Source organism: Labrus mixtus, chromosome 6 (assembly GCF_963584025.1).
Source record: "Labrus mixtus chromosome 6, fLabMix1.1, whole genome shotgun sequence".
Lineage (NCBI taxonomy): Eukaryota > Metazoa > Chordata > Actinopteri > Labriformes > Labridae > Labrus > Labrus mixtus.
Genome location: NC_083617.1, coordinates 23,836,097 through 23,854,802, shown reverse-complemented (window position 1 = coordinate 23,854,802; position 18,706 = coordinate 23,836,097). Strand labels below are relative to the sequence as shown.

The following is an 18,706-nucleotide window of genomic DNA, read 5'->3' as shown; positions in this document are numbered from 1 at the left end:
GAGCAGGTCATGGACGGCGGTGGTTGAGGGGACGACACAGTCAAAGAGATTCCCCTACAAAAGTTGGAATTCAAACATGACTGAAACCCAGGAGGGAACTCCAGACAAGAACTTAGGTTTGGTTATATGCTTCACACATAAAGGTCAGGACTACGCAGGCACACATGCAGAAACAGGATCCTGTGGATACGCACTAATGGAGACATAAACCTTCATTGGCTCGTATCATAAACATCACAGCTGATAAATGACAATCTGGACCTCAGTAACAGTCAGACTAAGAGAAAATGCAACAAAATACAAACCTGTATCATCTGCATAAAGATGAACATTAGCTGTCAAATGTTTCCCCAGCGTTATCAACAAAACAGAACGTTTACCGTTGGCTTAAATGAAACGTTTGGGATGCATGAAGAGGACAAAAGAGATCTGTGACCTGATGATGGCATGAGAGGGAAATCCAGCGAATCGACAGAGCTGGTGTGATTCATCCTCCGGGCGCCTTGAATAACCATTAGAATGTTGCAATTGAACCTTTTCAGGATATTTCTGTCTGATCCAAAGTTGTTAGCAATGAAACAAACACAGATATAGATCCATAACGTGATGCTGCCGGTGTGCTTAAAGACAAATATCTTCAACAGAGTAATGCCGTTAAAAAGGTTCAAAGATCCTCTCTGGACGTCCTGAAGGATCAGACAAACACTCGTCTTTGAACATTGACTTGTGTTTGTTCATCTCCTCCATTCTTACTGAAAAAAAAAAGTTCATTATTTTTGTCTTATAAAAGTTTGACTGCTGATGCAAAATATATCTCATGTCAGCTGCAAAGACGTGTTTTCTAAGTTTCCTCATCACATGCAGTCAGCTGCTTTCTGCACACTGACGGTTCAAAAGAAAGTGATGTCATATCATCATGTTTGTACGAGGGCAGAGGGGAACGTTCCTCCCTCTGCAGAAACAGTTAAAAAAGTATTTTAGTACCAAACATCATCGTGCACAGTGAAGGTCAAACATCAGAGAGACGTAAAAGTGAGAGAGTCGGAGGACGTCCAGATGAAGCGGTTAGCTGCTCTGTGGACAAAGGGAGGTAACGGCGAGTTGTTGATTAGCTAACTTCAGCAGCGGGTTAAATTTGCATACCAGCAGGAGGTGAGCTTAATGATGGGTGAGTGAGTGAGCCTCAAACGTCTCCCACAGCTTGAATCAGCGCTGCAATGAGAGGGACTCTCATCATGAACACACACCTCCTGATGATTTCCACCAATAATGACGGGATCAATATGTTCAGCGGCGACGCCGAGGGGAGATATTAACATCACTCTCACTCTGTACTCTGTGTCTGCTGCTGCTGCACCAGGGAGGGGGAAGAAGAAGAGATGGAGATGAAGAGGGACAGTGACAGGTTGACAGATACCACAGAACAGGGGCATTGAGTCCATCCAGTTCTCAGTCAAAGGGGCCTGCGTGCATGATGAGGGTTCTTTCAGATGTGGGCTGCCCGGGCAGGAGAAAATAAATTGGGCGGTTGTAAATAGACTTATAGTAGGAGGAAAGAGACACACAGAGAGGGAGAAACAGCGGGGGGGATTTTGTGCCTCTCTTGAAAAATGAGTCAAACTCTCGGTCCTCACCTCTCGCTCCGTCTTTCTAACCAGCCTGTCAGCTGCTCTGTTATCTGATGGCTTCACTCAGGCAGGCCGAGGCGAGAAAAACAGACGCAGTGCTCTCCATTCACGGGACCAACCTCTGCCTCCGAGAAAAAAACTCAACGTCTTGTTAGAGCCTCTTTTCAAAATGAATAGAAGACTTTTCCCTCCCCGTGTAAGAAAGAAAGAAAGAAAGCTTCAGCAGTGGAAGTGAGACAAAAATAAAAAAGTCTGTGCAGATTAGAAGCTTCCAGCCTCCCCTGTGTTTCTTTCAGAGCTCTCGAGCGGCTGAACCAATGCAGGAGACAGCTTGAATCAGGGGGGACGAGCTGCAGGGGGGCGGCCTTCAGTCTCTCTCAGGGGGGCCGTGGACAGATCTGTTGGTTTGTAGAAAAGTTAGGAACTACAGTTACACATAACTCTGCAAAAATGCAGCAGAATGCAAAATGGACAGTATGATATAATCGAATCTTCAGTCAGTATCTTTAACCGGAGTTATTCATGATGATGTCTGTCTTATGTCACTTGGATTTTAATCCTGGATGCAGACTTGAACACTGAATGTTGAGCTCTTTGTAAAACCAGCTTTGAAGAGAGTGTATTTATTTTTATCACTCCAGCTCGCCGTCTTCTGTGCAGGGAAATCCAACAACAATCCCGACTCCATGCACGGCCACAAATAAATGACTGTATGACAGTGAACGAGCTAACAGTCCAGGTATGTTTCTCACAGACTCAGATTAGCTGCTAATTGTTGCTAACATGTAAATACTGGAGGAACTGCAGCTGTAAAGTTGGACATTTTAACATGGAGCTCTATGGGGACTGACTCACTACAGGAGACAGACTCTAGTGGACACTGGAGGAACTGCAGCTGTAAAGATGGACATTTTAACATGGGGCTCTATGGGGACTGACTCACTGCAGGAGACAGACTCTAGTGGACACTGGAGGAACTGCAGCTGTAGAATTGGACATTTTAACATGGAGCTCTATAGGGACTGGAGGACACTGCAGTTTTGGGCATTTCCCGCCCTAGAGGTTCGTTCTTGTGCAGATCACAAACCTGACTTCCTGTAAAACTTCTTCAAAAGCTGTGTGACTCAGTCTGGTGTCTCAACATTCATTCAGAGTGAGAACAATAAATATTATTAAGTATTTGCAGCAAGCAGCAAGCACCACTGCAGCATGTTGCTAAATATCATGAAGTATACTGTATGGGATTTGTGCCTGGGTGTCTGTGTGTGTGTGTGTGTGTGTGTGTGTGTGTGTGTGTGTGTGTGTGTGTGTGTGTGTGTTTGTTACAGCATGTGTGAAGCAGTAGATTTCGCTCCTTGTCCGCTGGAGGGCGCTGTTCCTGCGGTCTGCGCCTCTCAGTGAGTAATGTAAGCGCAAGGCAGGCAGCGCTGCAGTGAGAGGGGCGGAGGAAGGCAGGGCCCAAAGGCACTGCGGCCAGGAAGCGGCTCGGATTACATTGGGGGTGCTTGGGGGGGAATGACACCCACTGGAGTGAAGGAGGAGGGCAGAGAGCGGAGACGTAAGGAGGAGAAAAAATCTAGTAAACCTGACAAAGCGTCTGAGGAACCGAGCGAGGAGTGAAGGCAGGAGAGCAGAAAGAGACGACAAAGACGCTCCACTCAGCGCGGGGACGCACACTGATGGATTTTAGGACTTTTTGCATCGGAAAACTTTCCTCCTGTGCCATTTAGACCTCACTCAGTGTCCTAAGAAGCTGCAAACTTTCTCTTTGGCTGTCAGCTCGGAGCGCTGGGTATGCTCTGCGCCCTGGAACAAACTTGGTGACGGGGAGGAAAGTTTCGGGGGGACAGCGGTGCGGTTTTCTCAGCTCGTTTTGGAGGATAACGCGTAAAAAGTCGGATTTCTCTGCATGGCATCGGACCACGCTGCCTGTCGGGCTTGGATTATATCCTGTGATGGGATTTTCTGCCGGTGATTGTGGAATAACTGAGTGAAAAAGAAGGCAGCGCCTCGCAGATTTTCTTTTTTTTTTCTTTTTTTGCTGCATTGTGGAGTTGGAGACATTCCTCCCTGTGGATTCAGCTCATGCTCTCTCCTCCCTTCTCCGTGCATGCCAAAACAGAGATCTCCACGATTCGCAGTCCTCCCTGGTAAGTATTCAGTGTTTACGCCTAAAGACCCTCTCAGTCTCCTCTGTCACACTTTGTGCTGTCACGACCAACAGGAGAAACGCGCTGCGCTGTTTGGGAAGGTGCAGTTTGTCCTCCTCACGGCTTCACCACAAAATGAGACCCTCAGAGTAAAGAGTTATAACGAATATTCAGCTCTGTGACTCCTTTAGATGACCTTTAAATATAAATATCTCTGATGAAAGCCCCCACCCCCTCTTGATTTTGCATTAAAAAAAATAATAATTGTTTTCAGTGTTTTTTTTCCTCCCATCTTAAACTCAGAGTAATCCGTCCCTGTTTGTTTTCGAGGTGAGGAAGCAGCACCTTGCATCATCACTTTAGGGCCATTAACAAGTGTCCCGGTTATTTATTACTTTGCTTAATTTGCGACATAGCATTTATGGGGCTAATTATCCCGTGACTGCAGTTGTTTTTTCTCTGCTTGGTGCCGGAGCCTTAAATCACTGAGACCCCCTCCTCAGTCCCCCCCTGAAGAAAAGCCAACTGATTTAAATTTCAATAGAATTCAATCAGAGCCAAGAAATTCATTCAGAGTCCGTTTTCAATGCAGGCTGCTCATGGAGCTCCTGAGCCCACATGTCAGAGGGTCAGCATGCTGCACTAAGTTTATTCCTCACTTTCACACACCGACTCTAAGTTCATTCTGTGATTAAAATGTCACATTGATTCTTTAACAGTTTCTGTTTTTACAAGCTGCAGAGTACTGCAGGGTTTTGTACTTCAGACATCACAACCTTTAAAAAGAAGTTAAAAAAAAAAGAGCGGTGCTTTGTGGGTAATTTTGCAATCTTTAAAACCTGCTGAATTGAAGAGTCCTGATTGGTTTATAATTCATCACTCGAGCTGTAAGAATGATTCTCCTTTAATTACACAAATCAAATCAACCCGGTGCGTTTCTCTAATGAAGTTAGGACGTGGAGCTGGATTGTGTGTCTCCACGGTGCGTATCTCACGGTGGCCCCTGAGGGCCAAATTAAAGATAAATCAGGTTCCCAGGTCGTCCCTCTATAAGTCAAACTACATGAGTCCGTGCGGGTCAAACGGATCGATCCGTGCAGCTGGAGCAGAAGGAGGCAGAGAAGCGTGACTGCAGCAGACCTCCGGAGACTCGCAGCTCCGCAGATGTCTGACAAACACACACACACACACACACACACACACACACACACACACACACACACACACACACACACACTGAAAGACTGAGAGTGTATGCATGTCGGCCAATAAAGCGAGATAGCATTTCAATGAAAGCCTCCCTGCTCTCATAATCAAGTCAGAGAGATGCATTAAGACACATTAACGGAGCAGCAGCAGCAGCGCGTGCAACAGGTCCTGCTGCGCGCGGGAACAAACCGGGTCCGGTTTAAGCAGGGTGGTGCTGAGGGGTCGTCTGTCCTGAGCCACAGATACTTTATAATATACCATGAGTCATGAGCGGAGAATATTCTTTCTTATGAACTCAGAGGAAACTTTGACGCAGGTTCATAAAGTGAAACCTGTTGGAAGCCTCACGAGAGAATAACATCACCTTTAGAAGAGTGATCAGAATGCATCATGGGAAATCTTATTTTAAATTAAACACTTTTTTTTTAAACATCAGATTTATATTTTTATAAAGTTCAAATAAAAACAGATCTTTGTAGTTTTGACTCAGCGAGACATCAAACTGGTTATGTAAACGTAGGAGTCATCTTTAATTTGGTTTCACTGAACCATCTTTGAATGCACATAATTACAGAAGCACAGTGTGTGTGTGTGTGTGTGTGTGTGTGTGTGTCACAGCTTCGGTATGTCTGCTGCACGGCTTGTTTGACAGCATTTTGAAACTCTGTGCGTCTCTGTGGCTTTCTTCAGTTTCTGTCGCCCTCAAACTAAAGTCAAACCTGAGACCAATTCTTTGAAATCAGATGAATTCAACGTGAGATTAACATGTTTTTTTATTTTTTATTTCCACCCTCCGCCCCCTCTCTGTCCTCACCTGTCAGCCCAGGTGATTGGGTGAATTCTGCTGAGTGACAGGCCGGCCCGGCAGCAGTTGATGGTTGGGCGGACCCCCTCAGATGGGATCAGTGTCCAGGGGGAGGAGAAGAAGGGGGGTATGGGGAGCGCTGGCCCCCACTAACGGGATGGCCTCGTGGGCCTGGCTGCTGGCCGCCGTCCTGCTGTCTCTGCTGACCGTCAGCGTGGCCCGGCCCCCCCTCACCGCCACCAAGGAGGAGGAGGCCACTCTGCAACCTGAAGGTAAGAACGAGGGGACACAAGAGGGGGGAGGGGGGAGGGGGGTGTGTGGGGCCATTTGTTGGGTTTGATTTTAATGAGCAGGTGTCGGACGTGTTTGTTTGCCTCCTTAAAGAGTTTTCTTTGTATTTCACTGAAACATCCAGCGACAAAAATCAAAGATGAGCCTGCAGCATATTTAGATTCCTCAGGTTTGTTTTTGTGCAGAGATCGTGCATGATATCCTGATTTAAGTTTCTCTAACATGTTAGCGTTGAACGTTTAAACACTTCTGTTGCTAAAATCCTGAAGAGTAAAACGAGTGGATCTGTCTCCGATGTTTGAGGGAGTAAAACACATAAACAGAAATAAAACCTGAGCATGGCGAGCCCCTCGTTTTTCCTCTCCTGCTGATGCCTGTGGTAGTTCAGGGCGTACTCGAGGGTTTGTGACCCCGTGTGGGACGAGGAGGAGGAGGAGGAGGAGGAGGAGGAGCGGGGGGAGAGCTGTGAAGAAGGGTGGGACGGTGTTTATGCTGGCATCTCTCTCTCTCTCTCTCTCGCTCTCTCTCTCTCTCTCTCTCTCTCTCTCTCTCTCTGCCCCACTCGCCTGGAAAGAGGCACAAAGAGGGAGAACTAAGAAACAGAGTGCAGGACTCTCCTGTGGTCCAAACGGAGAGTTTTCAGAAACCTTTTGTTGAAGTCCTTTATGATGCACACAGTCGTTGTGTTTTGAGAAGTTCCTCTGAAACGTCTCCGTGTTCAGGCTGCGGTCCTTCAGTCCGCTCAGAGACGAGCTAATTAGAGCTGTTGTGATGGACGCTAGCTCACATTCCTCAGCCTTTTGTTCCCGCGCTTTAATCAGCATGCTAATTCTACGTTTGGACAACAACAGAGCATCACTTCTTCTTTAAAGACAACCCCCGCTCCTTACACACACACACACACACACACACACTCACTCACACACACACACACACACTCTCTGTACCTGGTCCTGCCCTTTGCCCTGAGGTCGGGTATCCTTCTTGCCCTGACGAGAGGCCGTCTGATTCTCCTCTCTGTGTTTTTGTTTTTGGGTCTCAGACTGTTTGGCTCCGAGCTGGCGGCTCCTGAGTCCCGCTCGGACGCTGCAGAAAGAGAGAGAGAGGGGGGGAGAGTTTTTCAAAGGTTTCCTAAAACCTGAAGAGAGTTTTCTAAAAGATACTTGTGTGACACCACACAATAAAAACACAAGTCACCAAATATCATGGCTCATTTGTTTTCAGTTATCAGAAGTTGCAGAGAAACGTTGGCAATGTTTCAGCACCAACATGTTGCCTATTCTTTGATTCTTTGATTCATTTAGACGGCGTGCAGTGTGCAGAGTTTCCTGCAACTTATGATGGACTCCTAAAAGTCGCCTTAAGAGTTAGACGATCCTCCTGGAAAGCTGTGAGAGGATTGGGGCATGTTTGACTTCTCCTTCAGATGCAGAGATTAGCGAGCGTTGCGGCGGTGAAGTCATGTGACTAAGATTAAGTGGCTGGACCTGTGGGGTCACATGATGAGGGATCAGCGGGGCACAGCCTGATATCTGATCCAGAGTCAGTTTCCCTGCAGCACACGGCCCACTTAGGTCTGATAATGACCCGTGGGGTACGGGGGGACTTGTGTTGTGTCACGCAGGCGTCCATATTGTTTGATTTTCACTCTGATCGTTTGTGTTTCAGCTCACACAGACGTGTGTGTGTGTGATTGAATCAGTGTGTGTGTGTGTGTGGTCAGCTGACGGGCGGCTCTGCTGTCACCTGGACATGTCAGAGAGACACATTGGCTGGCCCCGCCCTCTCTGTCCTAATAACCCCCCCCCCTCCCCCTCCTCATCCTCTCTTTGTGAGTGTGTTACCTGTGGAGGTGTAACTAGACACACTGCCAGACTCCACAACAACACTATTGTTACTGCAGACAGTGAAGTGTTTACCTGAGGGAGTGAGACGCACACACTCTTCAGTCGGAGGTTCAGGTGCTCGTGTCGAGGCGAAGCTTTAACCACGTCTCTGAAGGACGTTTCTGTTCTCTGTAAAGAAAACTTAAAGACCCTGGAGGATGTGGAACTGAAAACTTTATGACTTCAAATTAAAGAACAACAGAGAGAACACTCTCTCACTTTGAGAGTTAGTTTCTCTCTCTCTTCGTCTCCACTCGTCTTGAAGCGACTCTTCTTCAGGTGGCGTGCGTCCTCTGACCCGATGGAGACACTAAAGAATCTGCTTTGTTTGAGTCATCGTTCAAACATGAAGGTTTGAATCGGTCAGGATGTTGCAAAGGAAGCACGCTATGATGAAAAATCAAAACACTAATATCCTTTGCGTTGTTTGTGTTGTGGGACATGTGCCTGCCAGCTGATCATGTTTGTGCTCTCTTGTTGCTCGGTGATGAAGCGTCTCTCTCTCTCTGAGCTGAATAACAGCGCTCAGAAACACGACATGTAACTCTCACATCCTCGTTCCAGCCTTCCATCCAACACAGACGACATGTGGCGTCAGAAACACAGACTGAGTGCAGCCCCTCTGCTCTCTGCCACGATCTGTTCTTCAGAAACAAACACTCTGCTCATAATGAAGCAAACACTTCAGCAGTCGAGTGTTTGGATGAAGGTTAGATGATGTGTCAGGGATGATTCTCTCAGACTGACACCTCAAAGAACGAAAACTCGTCAACAAAAGACCACTTCAATCTCTCAGAGGGACGAACTTCTGTGTTATTTATTTTCTGTAACCTTGTATAAAGAAATGTGTGTGTGTGTGTGTGTGTGTGTGTGTGTGTGTGTGTGTGTGTGTGAAGGTGGGAATGTGGAGGAGTTGCAGGCTTATTACCTTCTGTAATTCTGTGCTCTCTACACAGCAGGAGAGCAGCTGTAAAAGTGTAAAAGTGTCAGCTGGCCAGTTAATGACATTGAGAGTGTGTGTGAGTGTGTGTGTATGTGAGTGTGTGTGTGTGTGTGTGTGTGTGTGTGTGTGACTGTGGCCATGGCAGTGAACTCTACACAAACACAGTGTGTGTGTGTGAGAGACCGCGGGGCAGGGGGGTGAATATACGACCTCAACACAATCACTTTATTAGCCCGCTGTTGGCTGGTGTTAATGTAGAAGGTTTGTGTGTTTTGTGTGTGTGTGTGTGTGTGTGTGTGTGTGTGTGTGTGTGTGTGTTTGTGTGTGTGTGAGTTACCTGGCTGTCACTGCAGCGCTCGGTCTCACACCTGTGTGACAAGAGGCAGGAGGAGCTGCTCGGCGTGTCAGTTTGAGCGGCGGGTGTCAGAGGAGGGAGGGGAAACATCAATGTAAGCAAACTTTACATGAAAGCAGAATGATGGTGAGATTTCATCATTTAAGAAAGAGAAAACTCCCTGGAGCTCTTATTTATCATGCCTTTAAGTTTCTCCTGCTGTGAATCATGGTCACATCTTTCTGTCTGTTTTAGTGATGGTGATGAGCCTCCTGACTTTCCTGTAAAAATGTATCATTAAAGATTTGAATACTTCATTAATGAGTCTAATGTACTGAACAGTAGTTGATAACTGTTTTTATAACCAATCTATCGGTTGAGGGATTTTTTCCTGGCTGTCTTATTGCAATTTCCTCAATATGAAGATCTTTTTTCCAGTCTTACATCCACAGAAATCTGTCGTTTCTGACTGCACAAAACATGTGAATAGAGAAGCTGTGGTTTGAATTTCTGTTTTTAGACTTAAAGATGCGTTTAGAGCAGATGAATAGTTGCAGCCTTGATAAGATCTTGAAGTCTCAGGTTAATATTTAGCAGAAGGGGAAATCAATCCGTGGTTCGCTGAAGATTTCTGCAGATAAGAAGGAGCCGAGGGGGTTTAAGGGGTCGGGTGGGGTTCAGGCAAAGCCTCGGCGGGGGTGTGAGGAGCCGGGAGAACTGGAGGGGCCGTTGCCATGGACGTCAGCAGGAGCCACTTCATGGAGCTGCTCCTTTGTCACCATAAAGAAGCCGAGGAGGGATTTGAATGAGAAAAGAGGCCGACGTCAGAACAGAGAGAGAGAGACAAAAAAAAAGAGGAGAAAGGTCCGCGTGAGGAGGATGCAGAGGACAGAGGAGAGGAAAGAAGGAGGGATAAGAAGGGCAGCAGAGATAATGTGATTTAGCAGCGTGTTTGTGTTTGTGTGTGTGTGTGTGTGTGTGTGTGTGTGTGTGTGTGTGTGTGTGTGTGTGTGTGTGTGTGTGTGTGAGTGTGTGTGGGCTCATGGATGGCAGTCATTACATTAAGTCCACCTCTCCTGTTGTGCAGAGATGAGATGGAGAAAAAGAGCTGCAGCAGAGTGAGCCTCTGCAGAAGAGACGACTCCCTCTCTGCCACTTAGACAACATGACTACACGACTCAGCAGAGAGACAGACAGACAGACAGACAGACAGACAGGCAGGCAGTGAGACAGGCAGTGAGACAGGCGGTCCAGTAGACGTCAAAGCGATGTTGATGTGAATTGCTTGGTGCATTTTGCCGCGGACACTCAGGCTGTGAGACTCATTATCGTCAGCCGAGATGGTGTGACTGAGTACAAAGAGACAGGGAGGAGTGGACCGCCTGAATCCATCACACCTGATAGACCCGAGTAATACCTGTTAGAGAGAGAGAGAGAGAGAGAGAGAGAGAGAGAGATGATTTGAAATGAAAATGTGCTTCAGCTGAGTGAGGGAAGGTGGAGAATAGAAAGCTCTTAGAAAGACAATCAAGCCCACGTGTGTGTGTGTGTGTGTGTGTGTGTGTGTGTGTGTGTGTGTGTGTGTGTGTGTGTGTGTGTGTGTGTGTGTGTGTGTGTGTTAGAGAGGAAGATCCCCCCCCTTCATGCTGCAGAGGGAGGAAGAAACTTTGCAGAGATGAAAAATCTGCAGTGAAGGGTTTCAACTCTTCAACTCAGTTTGCATCCCTGGACGCTTCTAAACCCTCTGCAAATGGAGCTGTGTGCGTGTGTGTGTGTGTGTGTGTGTGTGTGTGTGTGTGTGTGTGTGTGTGTGTGTGTGTGTGTGTGTGTGTGCGTGTGCGTGCGTGTGTGTGTGTGTGTGTTATTGTGTGTGTGTGTGTGTGTGTGGTACATGAATTTATTAAGGTACACCGTTGCATCTTGTTTCAGTGTCTGACTTTCTCTCAGGTCTGTTTTCTGTATTTAAAAGGTAACAGGTCGATGAATCAACATGAAACAGATGTCGATGTACCCCAGTGAGCTGACAGATTTTTCTTTTTCAATGGACGGCGTCCTTGAAGTAAAAAAGGTTGAAAACTTTTAAATACTATAATAAAAAGAGAATCACAGTACAATGCAGTTTAGCAACAATATGTTGTTGTTGCACTCACCGTGTGTTTACATGAGCGACTTTCCCATGAACAATCAGGCATGCTGGAGGTGTCAACAGGTCTGGGAGGGGTCGGGGTCAGGTCAGTGGGGTCAGGGGGAGGGGAGCAGAGGTGAGAATGTGTGGGAAGGAACAGGAGGAGGAGGTGATGGAGGGGGACAGATGGACACGGCAGAGATAAGAACATGATGAACTAACTAACACGTGTTTGCTTTCTTAAATCAGACGCACCATTTGGAGAGTTTCGGTTCTCTCCTCTGTTTTTGTTTCCCCTCCTCTTCATCAGTCACCATGTTGAAGCTTCACAGCACATCCCTCCTCTGCTGCGTGTGAGTCTCTAAAACCCAAAATAAAAGAAAGGAAAATAAAAAAGAGCTGAAGTCAGTAATAACGGTGAGGTGTAGGCCGCGGCCTGCGGTGTGGAAAGCATCTCGTAAAGAAGGGAAAGACAGCGCCCATCAATCAGGAGCTCCACCTCTTATCAGACCACACACTCAGTCCTGGGGAGGGAACGGGGGAGGGGGAGGTGGGTTAATTATTTCCGGAATGAAGGAAAGAGAGGAAGGAAAAAAAGAACAGGAACTGTACCTGTGTGCGTACCTGCCCGGGGGAATGTTTAGAGGCACACATGCCTGGACTGCTGGGGGATGACTTTCCCTTTCTGTGTGTGTGTGTGTGTGTGTGTGTGTGTGTGTGTGTGTGTGTGTGTGTGTTTTATATTCATCACACGTGTCGGGGACATCATGTGGGTGGAATGTTTTTTGAAAAGGTGTACAGAGGTACAGGAAGTGCTGGGTGTTGCCCCGCCTCTATAATTAGACCGTCAGCCTTTAGTCTGACACTACACATTCTTCTTCTTTTATACACTTTTCCGTTGTTGCTACTTTTTCCCCCCTCACTTCTTTTCCTTCAGTTTTCTCTGAAGAAAAAACAAAAAACTCGGTTTAGGACATTTTTTGTTCTGCAGTAAAGACAACTTGGAATTTCTTCCTCTGAGTTCTCCTCGGGGATTTGTGCAAAGACTTTCAAGATCAGTGCATGTTTGAGCTGCGTGGATGTACACATTTGTGCATGAATGTGTGTGTGTGTGTGTGTGTGTTTGTATGTGTGTTAAAGTCTGCAGGAGCCTCAGGGGGGGAATGCATTTGGCCTTGGATATGCAGGACCAGCTTGTATTTCAGACAACATTCAGAGTTTGCATGAAGGATATGAAATCCATCCTGAAGCAGAGGTTCAGTCTGAATTCGATTTCATGCGCTCGTTATTCACCGCGTTCTGCCATGCAGTTCCACAAGTCAGAATACTCGATGTGTGCACACATGCGCTCACAGGCGGACTTGGATTTTCTCCCAGAAGTGGAGGTTTTATGCATTTTGGAGACGAGCAGAGTTTCTTGCGTTGGCCTTGGCGGCGGATCGTGAGCAGGGCTGTAGATCCTCCATGGCTGTTACTGAAGAGAAGAAGGAAAACAGAAGAGTCAGGCTGCAGCCAGGTCCAGTTTTCCAAGTTTAGGCGCAGTCAGAACCAGTGAAACCCCCCCCCCCCCTCACCAAAAAAGAGCCAACCATCGCCCTTCTTTCCCCTTCCCCCTACCTGACAACCGCTTCTGTCCTCGACCTTTCTAGCTGCTTTCCTCTCTGATGGACAGTCGAGCTGGAGTATGATTTCCTTTTTTTAAGGCTGCAGAGATCTGTCTGCACTGCTCCTACTCTCACGCGCACACGCACACACACACACACACACACACACACACACACACACACACACACACACACACACACACTGGCTACATCTCTGCTTTAAAGGTCCTGGGTAGATCGGAGGGGGCGGAGCTATCTCAGGTCGCAGGGATGTCAAAAGCTCACCTGCTTGTTTTTTTTTTTTCACTTCACATGCTGCTGGCTGTTACTGCATGCTCTCTGATCACACTGCACACCTGATAACAACAAGGATGGTGGTATTTTCTGAGGGCTCTGTTTAAATGACGGACTGGGATGCTGGTGTGGCGGTTTAAATCGGGCCTCCTCTTTTCCTCTGCAGAAGTTGATTAAAGTGCATCTGGTCGGGGTTTTGTGGTGTTTTTGTTTCCTAAACTCTGGCTTGTTTCTTCCTCTCCCACCTCTCCTTTCTCCTTCCTGTGCACCCTCTTCATCTGTCCTTTTGCCTTCCCCACCCTCACCCTCACCCCTCCCCCCCTCCCCCACCTGCTCTGCAGACGCATCCAACAAATACCAAATATCTAAGCCCACGGTGTGCTCATTGCACCCGGGGGAGGTGCTGAAGCTGAGCTGCCCTCTGCCGCCTACGGGGACCATCACCTGGACCAAAGACGGCAGCTCTCTGGGCACCAACAACCGCACGCTGATAGAGCAGGAGCTGCTGCAGATCCGTGATGCCACGCCCAAGGACTCGGGCCTGTACACCTGCACCAGTGTGGGCAAAGACACGGTGTGCTTCATAGTGAATGTCACAGGTGAGTCAGGGAGCAGGCAGGTCAGGGTTGGATGGAGCTCAGTGTAGACCAGGGAGGGGCCATGGAGATCTGCTCTTTCTTTTGAGTGAGTGTAAAACGACGGCAGCGTGTATTCAGATGTATCCTACAACAGCTCCACTCCCTCATTTCTTTACAAATCTGTTTGCAAACTTTGCGAGAAATCTGCTGCATGAGAGTTTCTGCATGCGTTACTTCATGTGTGTGACGCGAAGAGTAGCAGTAACCGTGGTTACTCTGTGCAGATGCCATCTCGTCGGGGGATGACGAGGACGATACAGAGCGCTCGGAGGACACGGGGGCGGACGGAGAGCAGATAAGTGAGTACAGGAGGAACGGAAGGGGGGGATGAATGAGTTCATGATGCGTCCTCACAAACTCCTGTGGAGGAAGACTCGTAAAGCGGACAGCAACGAGCAACTTCTGTTTGTTATTACGACTGGAAACTTTATCTTTATTCACCGAGCAGCTGTCTATGTCTCTGATAGAATCCACACATACATCACCATCATGTTGGTTTACTTCACTCTGATAACTGATTGGGAGTCAGAGTGAAATCTGCTCAGAATTAGATATCCAGCAACATCAATTCACACTAAAAAGATGCAGTTAGCCCACGATGAGATCAATACAAGTCTAAAAATGTTGCACATCTCCTTAGTCTGGAGCCAGGTCCTGGTTTTAGATGCAGGTCCTGGTTTACAATAATATTAAACAGGACGTCTGGACCTGGGTGTGGAAGCTGTTTGCCTTTATGGACACAGCTGACGGTCCTAATTCAGACATAACGTGTGAGAATTTATTTATTTATTATTTGAACAAGTAGAGCCTTTTCTGTACGTTTGGACGCTCAAAAGATGTTTCAAATGTTTTTTTTAACGACGCAGTGATGGCAGCCTTATTTCTGGGCTCCTGATGCGTAGGGATAAAAGGTTTGTGACTGTGGATGGGTTGTTTGGGCTCATACTGTCACACTAAATGACAAAATGAGAGAAGCTCACAGAGAGCATGAATAAATGTTCTGCATGATTCTGATTTAAGCAGGAGAGAAATCCGACAGCTGTTAGCAAAACTAAAACTCGTGTGAGCTCTGCCCTGCACCAGCATTCCTGCCCAGACCTATACTGAGAGACAGCGTGCGTGTGTGTGCGTGTGTGCGTGTGTGTGTGTGTGTGTGCGTGTGTGTGTGTGCGTGTGTGTGTGTGTGTGTGCGTGCGTGCGTGCGTGCGTGCGTGCGTGCGTGTGTGTGTGCGTGTGTGTGTGCGTGTGTGTGTGTGTGTGTGTGTGTGCGTGCGTGCGTGTGTGTGTGTGTGTTTCCTCGGGGAATACAGAGATTCCTGACATTCCTGTAGCGAGCGTCCCTCAGGTAGTCGAGCCTCATGGAGCCAGTCAGTCAGTCAGCTGGGCTCATCTATTATGAAAGACGCCCATCTGGACCCACTTACCACCTGATGTGTGTGTGTGTGTGTGTGTGTGTGTGTGTGAGGAAGAGAAAGTGTGTCTGTGTTTGTGGGTATCGGTGGTAGAGCTGTGTGTATGTGGCCACGTGCACACACACATGCGTGAAGATGAGGGCTTCCACTTCTTGTTAAAATTCTCCTCCTGCGCTGCGTCTCACCCTGACTCCTCCTCCTCTTTAGGGCTGACTGTAAAAAAAAAACTATAATTGCCTGAAATCCATTAAACATGGGGGAGGGAGAGGAGGAGAGGGGGGCAAACGGGGGAGAGGGAGCAGATCCAGGCGTTCTGGTGGTAATAAGCTACTTGAAAACAAAGAGAGAGCTGTTCTGGCAGAACACTCGCATTTTCTCGCCGTGTGTGTTTCTGAAAACTCAAAACTGAGATTATTATTAAAAGAGAGAGGGAAGAAGGCGGCAGCGAGGGGGGAGCACAGGAGGAGGGGTTTGTTGGATCAGGACCAGCTCTTCTCTGAGCGTGGCGTGGAGCCTTGGCCTCGAGCCGAGGACTGGAGCGAGCGAGCGAGGGAGGGACTGAGAGGGGAGAGAGAGGAGGTGTAGTTTTTTTCTTCTCTTGGAGTGGGCCAGGCATCAGGACAAAAACAGAGTGTTTTAATCTGACTTGTGTAGAAGATTGAAGAACATATACCAGAATGAAAAAGTATTCATCGTCAGCAGAGAGGTGGTGGTGGGGGGGGGGGGGGGGGGGGGGGGGGGGGGGGGTCTGCTGCAGCGGTCTCTGAAGGAGGGGGGGGGGGGGTTTAGTCGGAGAGTGGATGAAGAGAGACGCTCTGATGTCATGATGAAGTTAAAGAGCCACACAGAGCTTGATTTGATTTATTTTCAGTCCTAATGAAGAGATTGCTTGGCGCTCTCACATCGTCTGTCGTCGTGTCTCGGCTTTTGTTTTGAGTTGCATGCATAAGGAATGTTTTAAAGGTGACATATCCTCCTCCTCTTCTTCAGTGTAAATAAGTCTCAGAGCTCCTCAAAACATGTCTGTGAAGTTTTCTTGTTCTAAATCCACTCTATTTGATCATGTCTATAAACCCCTCTATTTCAGCCCTGCTCAGAACAGGCTGTTTACGGTGAGAAGGCAGACTCAGAGGGCAGAACAAACACCTAGCTGTGGGAGTGTCACCCACCTGGGGGAGGGGTTACTGCCCTTTGTGATGTCATGAAGGGAAAATCTCCAAACGGCCTGTTTGAGCACACATTTTCTGAAAAGTGGAGCAGGCAAAAGACGGAGGGGATGGACTTTTCTCATCATTGTGTTAGAGGAACATGGGGAAGTGGATTTTAAATACGTGACCTTTAAATAGAGATGTTGTGTCTGAAACGACGCAGACATTTTATTACAGAAGAATTGACTGATGATGATATTTATAAGCACAAGCAAACGCCCTTCCATGCAGGTTTAGTACGTGTACAGATGTAGTGTAGATGTCTCTTCTTACTGTCCCCCTCTGATCACTGCAAACGTGTGGACAAATGTTTAGAAAGCAGGCGTCTAAGCAGCTTATAATGAATCTATGAGAATATCACTAGAGACGTGAAGGTGCAGTGTGAGTGAAATGTTTTTAACTTACTAAAGAGAACCCGACATGAGCAGGCGATCTTACTGCCAAACTTTGAACATTATTTGATATTTCTCAGACGTTTTATTTTGGCGGGGCTTTGCTGGCTTGTTTCAAGTGTCTTGGCGTCAGTTGGGAAGAAAAAGTTGTCTAAACCAATCAGTATTGAGCAACATATAAATCAACATGACAATGCGATGGTTTGAGGTCGTGTGCCGGTCACAAGAAGATTTATCCTTCATCACCTTGTTGCCAGTTTAGTAAAGAATATGTTTTTTATTTGGTTGATTTAATGTGTTAAAATGAAGAGAAGCTAAGAAGGCAACACATCTCATGTAAAAGTCTCTATTTCATAACTAATTAGGTCCCATCAGACATCTGCTAACATCTGCATGTTCGCCTTTTCTTTGGTGCACGACCATTAAAGGAGGAATTGGAAAGCAGTTGAAAGCTAATGTTAGCATCCTTCAGATGGTAGGTAATGTGTTAGCTAACGTGTTGTTTCACCTAATGTTCTTAAACAAAAACATCACGACCCGTCGTCTTTACAGTTCATGATCCATTTGCAAGAAGGGAAATGATCAGGAGTGTATAAATCCCCCGGTCCAGAGGGAGGTGCAAATCTAAAGCTCACGACATGATAACAGCGACACACCGCGAGTATGATGTCAGAGGAAGATGGCTGCTGTGTAAATACAATGAAAACTGATTTATTGCTCACGTTGTTATTACATTCACACGCTGTACAGAGCCGCCATGTTGTAAAAAAAGAGGATATCACTTTAACGTTTAGTTTAAAATACTGATGGATTCTCTGGACAAACTCTGAGTAATAAAATCATTCTGGACTCTCTGTGCAGCAGTTAGATAACCTCATTTAACCCGGGTCAGCTCAGGATAAACAGCCGTGTGGGGATCCGGATGCTTGGAGCTTTGGGGGAGACGGGGGAGGTGGGGGAGGCGGGGGTTCCTGGAGTCTGCAGCAGTGAGAGTTTGTCTTCATCTGCAGAGGTCTGAGGGTCGTCTCGTTTGAAGTGCTGCCCCTCCGGACGGAGAGCATGGGAAACAGCCCCGCTCACCTTTCATGTCCCAACCTCGTCCTCCGACCTGCTGCCAGCTCGAGTCAGAGGTCGACTCCGAGAGACGGCCTCGCAACGAGCGAGCCTCCACCTCATCTGTCTCTGTCTGAGTGGACACGGTGATGACATGAAGAGAGGTGAAGAGAGGAGCAGATAGTAAGAGAAAAAAGAAGGACAGACTAATTTTAGTTTGAGTTTAGTCGCATGCATCGATTCAGGAAGGAAGAGCTCTGTTTACTGATTTTACTATCCAAGAATGCACGACACGTCCGGCCTTGCATGCCAGAGAAATGATGGGCGGAGTCTGATAGTATGCAGATTGGAGGGAGGGGGCTTTGAGTAAACCCTCTTCAGGGACGTGAACTTAGATTTGGGGTCATTCTGAAGTCTTATCTGTGGGTTTTCCCTCTCTCTGCTCTTAAAGGAGTGATAGTGTGGAGGACCGTTTGGGTTGTTGTTTGACTTTGAGTTCCTCTTCCCCTCTGAGTCCCATCTGCTGCGGCCATCACACTCCCAGGTGCAAGGGGGGGGGGGGCTCGGAGGGAAATCCAGCTGACCGAGAGAATCTGGAGAAAAAAAGGAACCAGGGAACAACCAAACATGATGAAGGTGACAGATTTCAGGAGGAGGAATGGGAACAGTTTGGCGCTGATCGAATCTGGACCAAAGTGCGCTCCTTCTTAAACGTGACATTCATTTCCTCCCCT

The 18,706-nt window shown here is 47.4% G+C and overlaps 1 protein-coding gene and 1 long non-coding RNA gene across 8 annotated transcripts in view; both read left to right on the top strand.

Annotated features, from left to right (window-relative positions):
- Window positions 1–3,148: 3,148 nt before the first annotated feature.
- The window catches only part of fgfr2 (fibroblast growth factor receptor 2), a 42,907-nt gene continuing 27,349 nt past the window's right edge, over window positions 3,149–18,706 (top strand). For 2 of the 7 annotated variants that reach the window (XM_061040596.1, XM_061040595.1), the window contains exons 1-4: window positions 3,149–3,778; window positions 5,809–6,064; window positions 13,611–13,868; window positions 14,132–14,206. In XM_061040596.1, coding sequence (XP_060896579.1) covers window positions 5,884–6,064; window positions 13,611–13,868; window positions 14,132–14,206 — 514 coding nt within the window. In that variant the 5' untranslated portion in view covers window positions 3,149–3,778; window positions 5,809–5,883. The remainder of the gene's footprint in view (window positions 3,779–5,808; window positions 6,065–13,610; window positions 13,869–14,131; window positions 14,207–18,706) is intronic. The other 5 variants (XM_061040594.1, XM_061040591.1, XM_061040593.1 and 2 more) reach the window with 4 other exon arrangements.
- Window positions 6,093–13,191, top strand: LOC132975823 (uncharacterized). The gene is made up of 2 exons (XR_009673312.1): window positions 6,093–10,841; window positions 10,877–13,191. It is a non-coding gene; the product is annotated as an uncharacterized LOC132975823 (long non-coding RNA).